We start from the raw sequence: 12,000 nt of genomic DNA on the forward strand, positions 1-12,000 counted from the left end.
TTCCTTTGTGGTCACCAACTGTCATGCAAAGGGATCAGGGTACCAACCACTAAGGCTATGCAATGAAGTGAAATAGGTTCATGGAGGGAAAACATACAGGCAGGGATGATTTAAAATATGAACTTATAGCAGTATTGTACGGTAATTCCTCAAGAGTCCCCAGCCTCCCCTTCGATTAAGGGACCTTTGGTTTCCAAATTGGTTTATGTGTGGAAATGAAGTGAGAGGTTGTCATTCTCTATTTTGATGACTCATGTCAGATTTCTATTCACCAGATGTGAGTTTTCCTATTACATAGATAGTTTAACAGAAATAAATTAATACAAGGATCTCAGAAAACTGGGAAAGGAGTAGAAAGAAACAGAGAGATAGCACAGAAATAGTAACTGCAGGAAGATATCATCCCCGGGATTGGGGAGACAAAGGTTAAGAGATTAGTTAGCAGAACCTAAACTCTTGGAGCAGTGCCCCTGTGGAACTGAAACCCAGACTAGACAAGAGGGCTGCCTGTATGGAGCTGGTGTGACTTTGCATACAACGAAACTGGTTCTGGGAGCCAGGGGGAGAAAGCTCAAAGCAGCTACCGACTCCTGCTGTCACAGGAAGCTCTGTTCTGGAGTGAGGCTCAGTAACGGGAAGCAAATATAAAGGAGTAAGTCCCCTCTTCCTCCACCGCCTGTCACGGGTCTCTTTCTAGCGCCCTCTTTAGGCAGAGCCTAATAGGAATCCAGCTGGCAAAACTGAAATGCTTGCGGAGTCACAGCCCCAGCATCACACAACAAAATATAGAAGGATAAACCAGCGTGCTGAGTAAATTCCTAGGGCTTTGTAGCTATTGACATTTCCAAATACAAATTAGTGCTTTCCAAGGGCTTTGGATCCAGACTACCCAGACTTCTACTCAAACTCGGTAACTTTCTAGTTATGTGACCTCATGTGAGTCACTTATCTGTGCCTCAAGTTTTGCTATCTGCAAAATGGAGACATCAGTACTTATTTCATATGGTTGTCATATAAGCCATATTTTTACTGTGTGTGAAGCATTTAACCCGATGCCAGACTCATAGCACCCTGTATGTGTCAGCTGTTGTCATCGTCATCGTCATTGTTATTGCCACCATTACCATTACCGTTATTATTTGGGTTAGTGAGAACTAATTCAGCACCTTCCAGAGAAATCTGGTTGCCACACAACACTTGGCAATGTTTCAAAGCTACTCTGTACCCAAAGTGGCAGATAGTTGGAAGTCCTCCAAATTGGAGAAAGGACGTTTTGGTTTTGATTTTTGGAATTGTTGGTTGTTGGTGGCTTTTGCTATTTAACTAATAATTGCTGTCAGTTCAGCCTTGTCATTACCAGTTTAGTTTGTTATGGGTTGTTTAGTTAAACTGCATATATAATGATGCATATTTGCTTTAATTCCATGCATGCATGGCCTGTAATTTTCCACTAATTAGACTTTTTAAAGACACATATGCAGTTATCTATTCAAATTTGCATCACGTGTTCCCCTGTTGCCAAAGCAGATGTACACAGCACCCACCCATCCCCACTCCAATAAATAATTTGCTTTTATCACTGAGTTCTTTTTCCACTGTAATGTAGGACCTAGGGGGATACAGATGGTTGGGGTTCTTGTCTCACTGAAGTAAGAGCCCTCAAAACAGTGCAGACAAGAGGGGCTGGGCCTGAGTCAGACAGAAATAGTGGGGCTGAAAGGAGGAAACAGACCCCAAGATATCTGAAATACAGCAGCAAACCAATGAAGGACCCCAAACCCACTCCCCAGCTCCAGTCCCCATCCCAAAAGGATCTAAACACCCGTCAGTTCCCCAAGAATCAAGCATCCAGACCCTACTCCTCTCAAATGGCTTTATTTCCCCAGTGTGGGGAACAGCGAGTGGAGTCTGGTCCCTGTACCCCCAGGACCCTGTTGCCTTCTCCCACAGAGTGGGCTGTGGCTCTAGAGGCTGATCCTCCTGGAGTGGAGCTGATTCTGGGAGGGGCTGGCCCTTCTGCGGTCAGCATGGATGACAGTCCCTGCGGCGATCCCGATATGCAGCAGCCCAGGCAGGTGGTAGTCCATGGAGTGGGGCCCACCTCAAAGGCAAGGCCACCAGGTAGGTGCAGGGGTGCAGGACCAGTTAGGCCTTACTCTGGGAGCAGAAACTCCCCATGGGGGTTACTCCTTGCAGTCCATCAGCAGGGCTCAGTCTGTAGGAAAGAGAGAAGATGGAACAAGTGGGCATAAAGAGGAGGACAGAAAAAATGGGACACTGGCAAAAAGGAGGAGAAAGACCCATGAAAAGCCCAAAGGAGACCAAGGGAGTGAACCAGGGACAAAGAAAGGGCAGCGAAAAGAAAAACAGCGATATGGGAACAGAGACCTGGAAAGCTGAGACACAGAAGTAAATAGTGACAGAGGTCGGAGATAAACACAGGTAGACCCCACACACTGACCTTTGGCCCCAGGATGTGTTGGGGGTAGGGTGCCGCCTGGGGGAAGCAACGCAGAATGGCTCAGGGCTTCAGCCACCCAGCCCAGGACACGGCTACAGTACTGGACCTGGAGAGTAGGGGGGACATCAAGGGATCAGATGTAAACCCCTGTTGTCCCCCACCCAGCCACGCCTCCCAGCCTAGCCCAAGGTCCTCACCTCTTGCTCCAGTCCTTTCAGACGCTGCTCGTACTCGCGTATCTGTCTTAGCTGCTTCAACGCCGTGTCCACCCTGGGCACCCAGGGCTTTCAGAGCGGTGCCAGCAGCCCACCAGCCTCACCTCCCTCGGAAGCCCCGCCCCTGGAGCTCCGCCTTCCTCCCTAACATTCCAGGATCCCACCCCCTCAGACTCCGCCTCTAGTCCAATGCTTTGCAAGCCCCGCCCAGTCTTTGACACAGGATGCACCCCTGAGGCCAAAAACCCCACCCCAGGCCAGGCCCTGCACTCACTTCTGCGAAGTGCGCTTCAGACGCTCCGAGTCGCTTTCCCGTTTGTCCCTCGCGCGCGCCAGCAGGAAATTCTCCTTCCGCACCGACTCCCACGTCAACAGCTCCCTCTCAGTTTCTTTAGGGAGGTGGACCCCTGAACGACAAGATCAGGACTGAGTCAAAGGGCCTGCCGGTCCTCGGGCCACGCCCTCTGCAGACCCAGCCTCCCCACCCAAAACCCTGAGGACACTCTCCCAGACCACGCCCCCTGACAGCCTAAGCTCTGCCCACTAAGGCTTCCCGGCATCCTCCCCAGCCTATCCTGCTCTTCCTTCTCTCCAGGTCCTGCCCCTTGTGTTTTCGGCCAAAACCCGCTCTCACGAAAATGCTGGTTGCCCTGGGAGGACGGCGAGCGGGCCCTGCGCTTGCTCAATCCCCGGATGAGAAGGTGCACGTGCGAGATGATGATGAGGGGTGGGGCCAGCACAGGCCTAGAGTGAAATTCCCGGATGAGGCTGTAGCGCTGTGCCTTCCAATAGAGGTCGCTGTTGCCCTGTACTTTGCCAAAGGTGTAGCTGTGGGGACCAGAGGTCACCAGAGGTCAAAACCCAGCCAGGGTTGGTAGATCAAGATTAAAAGTCACGCAGTATGTTTGAAGGCCAAGGCAGCAGGCAGATGTCAGGATCAATAAAGTCAGAGGCGCAATGAGCAGTTAGGTTAGGAGGGCCAAAGGTCAGATATCAGAGATCAAGTTGGAGATGGTGTCATGAACTAGGGTAGAGGTTGGAGACCGGTTCAGAAGTCAGCCTGGATACAAATAACTAAAATCGGAAGCAAAAATGGGGACGTTACTACCAACTCTACGGAAATAAAAAGGATTATAAGAGAATACTAGGATCAAGTGTATGTCAACAAAATAGATAACGTAGATGAAATGGAAAAATTACTAGAAACACAAATTACCTAAACTGACTCAAGAAGAAATAGAAAATCTCAAAAGACCTATAAGAAGTAAAGAGATCACTAATCAAAAATGTCCCAAAACAACAACAAAAAGCCTAGGACCAGATTGCTTCACTGGTGAATTCTACCATATATCTTAAAAGGAACTAACACCAATACTTCTCAAACTCTTCCAAAAAACTAAACAGGAGAGAACACTTTCTGACTCATTGTATGAGGCCAGCATTACCATATCAATATCCCAAGAAAAGAAAATTACAGATCAATATCCTTTATGAATATACATGCAAAAATCCTCAACAAAATACTAGCAAACCCAATTCAGCAGCATATTAAAAGGAATGTACACCATGACCAATTGGGATTTATCCCAGGAATGCAAGGGTGGTTCAACATACAAAAACCAACCAATGTAATACACTATGTTAACAGAACAAAGGATAAAAACAAAAACATGACCATCTCAATCGACACAAAGACACACAAAAGGCAGCTGAAAAAAACCAACACACTTTCATGATTAAAAAACAAACAAACAAAACATCTCAGAAAAGTAAAAGTAAGAAAAGAAAACTTCCTCAACATGATAAAGGTACTTATGAAAAACCCAGAGCTGACATATTCAATGAAGAAAAACTAAAAGCTTTCTCCTAAGATCAGGAACAAGACAAGGATGCCCACTTTCAACACTGCTATTCATCACTACTGAAAATTCTGACCAGAGCAATTAGACAAGAAAGAGACAAAAGGCATCCAAAATGGAAATGAAGTTAAATTATCTCTTTTCACAGATGACATGATCCTATATATAGAAAATCCCAGAGAATCACAAGGAAGCTAGAGCTAATAAGTGAATTCAGCAAAGTTGCAGGATACAACATCAACAAAAATCAATTGTGTTTCTATACACCTGCAATGAATAATCCGAAAAGGAAATTAAGAAAGCAATTCCATTTATAATAGACTCTAAAATAATAAAGCACCTAGGAATAAATTTAACCAAGAAGGTGAAAGATTGGTATACTGAAAATTAGAAAACAATGCTGAAAGAAATGTAAAACAGCACCTAAATAAATGGAAAGACATCCTGTGTTCATGAATGTGAAGACTTAACATTGTCAAGATGTCAATACTACCCAAAGCAATCTACAAATTTAATTGCAATCCCTATCTAAATTCCAACAGCCTTTTTTGTAGAAATGGAAAAGCCAATCCTCAAATTTATATGAAATTGCAAGAGGCCCTGAATAGCCAAAACAATCTTGAAAAAGAACAAAGGGGGAAATGGGGAGTTATTGCTTGCTTAATGGGCACACACTTTCTGTTTGCAGTGATGAAAATGTTTTGGAAATACTGTTGATGGTTGTATAACATTATGAATGTAATTAATGCCACGGAATTATACACTTAAAATGGAAAATTTTATGTTATATGTATTTTGCCACAATAAAAAAAGTTTTTAAACATTCAGCCTGGGCTCAAGGGAGAGGATCAGAGTCCAAAGTCAAAGTCAAGAGCAGAATCTAGCTGGGTCTGGGGACAAGCCAGCTCTGGATTTGAGTCAGAGTCCAGGAATTAAAGATAAAATTGATTAGGCTGGGATCAAGAATCATGCTGGGGTCAAGGGTCAGGCTGGGATCAAGAAGCACGCTGGGGTCAAGGGTCAGGCTGGGATCAAGAGTCATGCTGGGGTCAAGGGTCAGGCTGGGATCAAGAGTCATGCTACTGTCAAGGGTCATGCTGGGTGACATCAGATCAGAGAGGGCAGGGCCTCACCTGAACATGGCAATGAGCAGATTGACCAGCACGATGTTGGCGACGAGCAGGAAGATGACGAGGAGGAGCACCACCAGCCAGTTGGCATAAAGTGAGACGCAGGAGCCTGCCTGGGGCCCAGATGGGCGCGCCCAGAAGCCCAGCTCCGATGAACAGTTGACATGCTCCATGAGGGCCACTGTGAAGGGAGACACTCAGAAATGGGGCCAGAAAGACATTGATCCAGAGGGGCATGGGGGAGCAGAGACCCCCATGAGACGGGGAGGCAGAATCCCAGAAAATGAAGGGTACAGAGACTCAAAGAGACACTGGAGAGGTCAGAGACCGAGAGACAGGGGACAGAGACACAGAGAGAGAAGAGGACAGAGTCCCATAGGGATAAAAGGGTGGGGGGCCTTCTCAGAGACCCAGAGAGACAGAGACAGAGACTTAGAGAGAAAGGTACAGAGACCCAGAGATGGGGGACAAGGAGGAGGGACTCAGAAGGAGGGTGTTAAGCCTTCACCCCTCCTTACCGTCCATGTCCTCCTGAGGGATTTGCCCAAAGATCTGCAGGTAGGGCCGGTAGAAGACACGGCGCAGGATTTTCGGGAGGTCCTGATCCTGGGGCCTAAGGAGCCCCTCTGTGGCCACCCCATAGGCAACCAGCCACACACCGAGGAAGAAGAGGAAGAAGAATACGTCCTTCATCTGCCGGACAGGAAAATGAGACCAAATTTGGCCCTGCCTTTCCCAGGTCTGACCACGCCCCTTCCTCCAAAGCCCCACCTCCTTCCTTGACTGACCACCTGTGAGTCCACACCTCCCTGACCCCCGCCCCTTCCCTTCTCTGGCCCCACCCACTCAGGCCTCGACCCCCTCACCATCTTGTTCACGATGACGATCTTAGGTCCCAACTGTTTGTTGACCGTGAAGATGTGCAACAGGCGCAGTGTGAAGACCATGAAGTCGAGGCAGAAGACAGTGCGGCCTAGTTCATATAGACCCGGAGTCAGCCTGGGATGTGAGGAAATCACGACAGGGGTCACTCGAAGATCACAGGGTGCAAAGGAAAATCCACATCTTCCGAGCACCAGGCTTCAGATGAGGCTGTGGCCTCCCCAGGGCCAGAATCTGGACCTTCCAATTCACGAGGAGTATTCAGATTTCACAGTGCCAACTGGGCCTGGCAGGGCGTTGGTACCCATTATATAATGGCTGCATGAACAATGGTCTTAGCAAAACGTTGGGAGGTCCCTGTTATAATCATGTTGGAAAAGCTGTTGGAATATTTGTCCAACCTATAAAAGGCAAAATATAGAGTTCTAGCAAACCAGTAATTAGAAGACAAATGACCTAACTGAAAAGAGGATAAAGGCCAACACACAATTCACAGAGGAAGGCTAAATGGCCAATCACATCAGCAATCTCTCTGGAGAAGATAAAAATTATATCCCTATTTTGCATTATCATGTACTTAAACTCTGGATGGATTTAAAACCTAGAGTAAAAGGCACAGCATTAAAATTTTAAAAAGAAAATGAGGAATTTCTTCATGAAGTTGAGATAGGATAAGATGTCATATAAGAAAAAATATCTCATCTACAGGATACAGAATCACAATAAAGGAAAAGATTGATGAATTTGACTGCTTTGAAATATAATTTTTCTGTGCATCAAAAGATAATGTAAATATAATGGACAGAGAAAGGTAAAAAGTGCGGCCAAAAATGCATAGTCTAAATCTGATTATGAGGGAACATCAGACAAACCAAATGGGGCAAATTCTACAAAACACCTGGCCTGGACTGTTCAAAAGTGCTAAGGTCATAAAAACTAAAGAAGGACTGAAGAACTGACCCAGATTGGAGAAGATTAAGGAGATGTGAAAATGAAAGGCAACACGGGATCCTGGACCAGCAAGAGGATATCAGTGCGACAACTGGTGAAATTTGATTAAGATTTCCTGGTTTTGATAATGCCAGATGTTAACATTTGGAGGATCTGTTTGGAAGGTGTACAGGAATTCTTTGTACTGTTTTTGCAACATTTTTATAAGTTTTGGGTTATTTCAGAATGAAAAGTTACAGAATAAAAGAATGTCTAAGATAACATACAAAAGTAAAAAGACAAGCTGCAGACTGTGAGAAGATACTTAGAACAAAACTACCAATGATTAGAGTCCAGAGTTTAAGGAGAGCACTTACCAAAAAATACACATATACAAGAGATCAATGAACATGATAAATTTTTAAAAGTAGGAGCAAAGGTTATGAAAAGACAACTAACAGAAGTGCATGTGGCTATTAATTATGAAAAGATGTCCAACTTAACTAGTAGTCAGGGATGCATAAATTTTAAAAGGAGAGGTCATTTTTGCCCATCAGGTTGACCAAAAAAATGTAAAAGTTAAACTAAGAGCTATAAAATTTTAAAGATTGAAAACATCAGGTATTGTCAAGCATGTCCTTAAGGGGGCACTCTGTTACCCTGATGGTGGGCTTGTAAATGGGTGAAGTTATTTTACAAGGAAATCTATTGGCGTTAAGAACATATGTACCCTTCAACCAACAAAGTTTAAACCTAGGATGTAAACTTTTATTACTTTGAAATAATAAAAAAATTAGAAACAACCAAATGTCCATCTGGAAGGGACTGGCAAAACAAAATGATTCATCCATGCAATTCTGGAGATCACTGGAAATTTCTCTGTTGTAAGCCAAGATCTTTGGACTTTTTTTCTCCATGCAATAATTCTTCCTATCCCTAGAGAACGGTGAGCTTGACAAAATGTCTAAAACACCACTGGTATTCATAGAGCATGGTAGCATATGGCCTTAACCCTATTACCTCAAAAGATACCTTATACAAATACAAGAAATAAAGAGAAGCATAGTGTTCTGCAAAACTCCTATCTTGATGTTGGAATGAGTTATTCATGTCATATTACTTGGTAGCATTTCTAACACAACATGGAAGAAGCACATGCCTTTCAGTGTGTCAACTGAGAAAAGAGCAGGGGGTATTGATGTCAACCATCCAAATTATAAAAAGGGGTGTCAGGTGCCTTCATCCATTGTAAATAGTCACTAGGTTGTGTCCACAAAATTCTTTGTCTGTTCTCCTCAAAAGGAGTAGCGTCCTAACTGCTAGGACTTTATAAAAAATAAAAAAATAAAGAAAAAGCAGAGTACTACACCCAGAGTAGCTAGTATCTGATTATAACTTCATGTTATCTTGAGTGGAAAATGAAAGAGACTTTGTGGACAGACTTTTGGCCTAATTCCTATATCTTGAAGTTCAGAATTTTTGTCTCACTGCCTTTTGAAAAGAATGCATTCATTCATTAAATTCTGGCAAGGAGATGTCTGTCTTGTCTGATCTTTACCCAACAATGGCTAAAACCCCTCTTCTGGAATCTGATGCAACATTTTCAAGGAATACAGTATATGGAAAGAATGTCAGGACATATTGTAGACCAAAAAAAAGAAAAAGTTGCAGAAGAATACATAAAATATAATGTCATTTGTGCATAAAAGAAGTATGTGTATCTATGTCAATGCATAGAACAAGAACAGGCAGGGTGTGCACCAAACTGCTGATGGCGGTAACTGCTGAGAAAGTGAGGACTCTTGAAAAGACTGAGGAAAATCATTGGTTTGTGTTCTATGTCCTTCTTCATTTGCTTAATCTAGTTTAATGGGGATGTATTTCTGCACTTATTTGGCAACAGACTATATTTCAAAGATGCATTAAGTTGTTGAGTGATGAGATAGCTGTGACTTGAAGAGAGACAGCACAAGCCATACTCAGAATACCATTTGTGGTGATCTCAGGACATTAGGGGAACACAAATGCAGGACCCTGAGTCTGGGAAAGATAACGGAAGTCTTCCAGAGACAGAGACAGCAAAGCTGAGGCCTAAAGGAAGCATAGGAGTTGGCTTGGCCAAAGAGAGGAGGAAAAAGTGTCTCAGGAAGGGTGCCAAGACCCGAAGACAAGACAATTTATCCCCAAGGACATTTTGATGTACACTGTGCCCTCTCTCTGGGTACCACATAACATGAGCTAGAAACTATGGAAGAAATAAACTAATATTATACAGCCCAGTCTTGGCAACAGAAAATATTTGAGGGGAATTCCTCACAATTTGTTTTTTTATAAATTAGCTAAGACATAACAGAAACAGTCAGGGTTTTTATGGACTAAAAAAATGACACATTTAAGCCTCCCTGAAGAAATTTGAATCTATGCCATTTGACTCAGAAACACTGGACACAAAGAAATAAAAGCGGGGCGGCCTGGTGGCTCAGGCGGTTAGAACTCCATGCTTCTAACTCCAAAGGCTGCCAGTTCGATTCCCACATGGGCCAGTGGGCTTTCAACCATAAGGTTTCCGGTTCAACTCCTCGAGTCCCGCAAGGGATGGTGGGCTCCACCCCCTGCAACTAAGATTGAACACAGCACCTTGAGGTGAGCTGCCCCTGAGCTCCTGGATGGCTCAGTTGGTTGGAGTGCATCCTCTCAACCACAAGGTTGCCGGTTCGACTCCCGCAAGGGATGGTGGGCTGCGCCCCCTGCAACTAGCAACAGCAACTGGACCTGGAGCTGAGCTGCGCCCTCCACAACTAAGACTGAAAGGACAACAACTTGAAGCTGAACGGCACCCTCCACAACTAAGATTGAAAGGACAACAACTTGACTTGGAAAAAAGGCCTGGAAGTACACACTGTTCCCCAATAAAGTCCTGTTCCCCTTCCCCAATAAAATACAAAAAAATAAATTAAATAAATAAATAAAAGCCACAGTGTAAAATTCACACAGAGAGACCCTAGATTTTGGCCAAATTCAATATAGACAATAACACGAATGTTGTGAAACTTAACCCAAATAATAGTTAACCACATTGAAATAATTTCAGAAACTAAAATTGAAAATAATTGAAGCTAGTTTAATTGCCCTACATATAAAATTGATCAAGGAAGTATCAAGCAACTGGAAAATATTTCCTTGATAAGAATTCATCAGTACTGATAAAATTCTGATCACAAATATAATTAAACAGATTCAAAACATCTAGGATCAAGGTCAAAGCCCCTGCCCCCGTGATGAAGGAACTGCATGTAGCTTTCAGAGAGGCTGGAGTGTAGATGAAACAAAGAGAAAGAAATCAGGAGACAGCCTTGCAGAGAAGGGCGGGCCTACACCAGGCAGGGTCCCAGTGGGTGCGGGGGAAGGCGGGGACTGGTCAGATGTAGGTGTAGAAAGACCCTTGTGGGGATGGACTGGAGAGAAGAACCTGGAGTCCAGAAGACTGGGGCGAAGATCCAGGTGGGAGAGGCTGCAATGGAGATGGGGAGATGGATAGAACAGAGAATCAGGGGGCAGGAGGACAGGGCTTGGGACTTTCAGCTGTGGAGGAAGAGAAGGAAGGAGGTGAGGGTGGCGACCAGCATCTGGCCTGGTGTCTAGAGGAAGAAACTGAACTCAGCTGGGACTGTGATGCTGAAAAGGGCCGGGTTTGGGAGCTCAGAAAAACATCCAGTAGCCTCCAGATCTCGAATTAACAGAGACTGAGGTGGTGGGGTTCTTACTTTAATCCTATCATCCCTGAAGCCAGATATCCATGTGTGAGCAAATTGCTTCTAGGCCATCTTTATGCCGTACTTTCAATCCATAAGGGGTTTCTGTTTTTTAAGAATAACTGGAGCTAGTTTTAGCCACTATGGGGCCAGGGGTTTGAAGGCTCCAGGGACACTCACCGGCAGCCCACGCCCAGGAGGAAGCAGGTGAGGGCCACTAGGTCGCACTGGTTCCAGGTATCCGTGAGGTAGAGGTGCAGCCGGTGGCGCAGCGGGGCCTGGGAGGAACCTGGCCCGCGACCCCCAGTGGCCAGGCTGCCCCAGTCGCCCCCTAGGCCTTGGCGGAACTCCTCGCAGAGCAGGGTGAAGGCCCAGAAGTACAGCAGCAGCTCCAGGGCACCAGGTGGCGTGGGCTGGAAGTCAATGAGCAGCACCCGGGCGAAGAGCAGCAGGAAAAGGAGGTAGCTGACCACGTTGCCCATGAAGGCCGTCACCGGTGCCCCCCAGAACTGTGGCCAGCGGCTCAAACGTGGGGAGCACCTCCCACGGCTGGACTGACTCATCACCCCCAAGGGCATCTTCTCGGTGGGGTCTGCTGGCCTGGGGGAGAGAGAAAGAGAAAAGTGAGGAAGGTTCAAGCTGACCTCTGAACCTGACCTTCACCATTATCATGAACTCTAACCTTTCATATAACCTCCTCCACCTTCACGACTTCTGACCCTGCCTGACCTGAAACTAAATCTGAAGTCCATCATCCCCTAGACTTTTGAC

The 12,000-nt window shown here is 45.3% G+C and overlaps 1 protein-coding gene across 6 annotated transcripts in view; it reads right to left on the reverse strand.

Moving 5' to 3' along the window:
- Positions 1 to 1,859: 1,859 nt before the first annotated feature.
- TRPM4 (transient receptor potential cation channel subfamily M member 4) overlaps positions 1,860 to 12,000 on the reverse strand; it is a 35,291-nt gene continuing 25,150 nt past the window's right edge. For 5 of the 6 annotated variants that reach the window (XM_019741512.2, XM_074316117.1, XM_074316116.1 and 2 more), the window contains 9 exons: positions 11,410 to 11,829; positions 6,532 to 6,664; positions 6,184 to 6,358; positions 5,669 to 5,846; positions 3,311 to 3,504; positions 2,951 to 3,083; positions 2,659 to 2,731; positions 2,462 to 2,567; positions 1,860 to 2,215 (listed from right to left, as the gene is read on the reverse strand). In XM_019741512.2, coding sequence (XP_019597071.2) covers positions 2,211 to 2,215; positions 2,462 to 2,567; positions 2,659 to 2,731; positions 2,951 to 3,083; positions 3,311 to 3,504; positions 5,669 to 5,846; positions 6,184 to 6,358; positions 6,532 to 6,664; positions 11,410 to 11,829 — 1,417 coding nt within the window. In that variant the 3' untranslated portion in view covers positions 1,860 to 2,210. Of the gene's footprint in view, positions 2,216 to 2,461; positions 2,568 to 2,658; positions 2,732 to 2,950; positions 3,084 to 3,310; positions 3,505 to 3,607; positions 3,751 to 5,668; positions 5,847 to 6,183; positions 6,359 to 6,531; positions 6,665 to 11,409; positions 11,830 to 12,000 lie in introns of those variants that run through there. The other variant, XM_019741513.2, reaches the window with a different exon arrangement.

This window comes from Rhinolophus sinicus, linkage group LG11 (genome assembly GCF_036562045.2).
Source record: "Rhinolophus sinicus isolate RSC01 linkage group LG11, ASM3656204v1, whole genome shotgun sequence".
In the NCBI taxonomy this organism is placed as follows: Eukaryota; Metazoa; Chordata; class Mammalia; order Chiroptera; family Rhinolophidae; genus Rhinolophus; species Rhinolophus sinicus.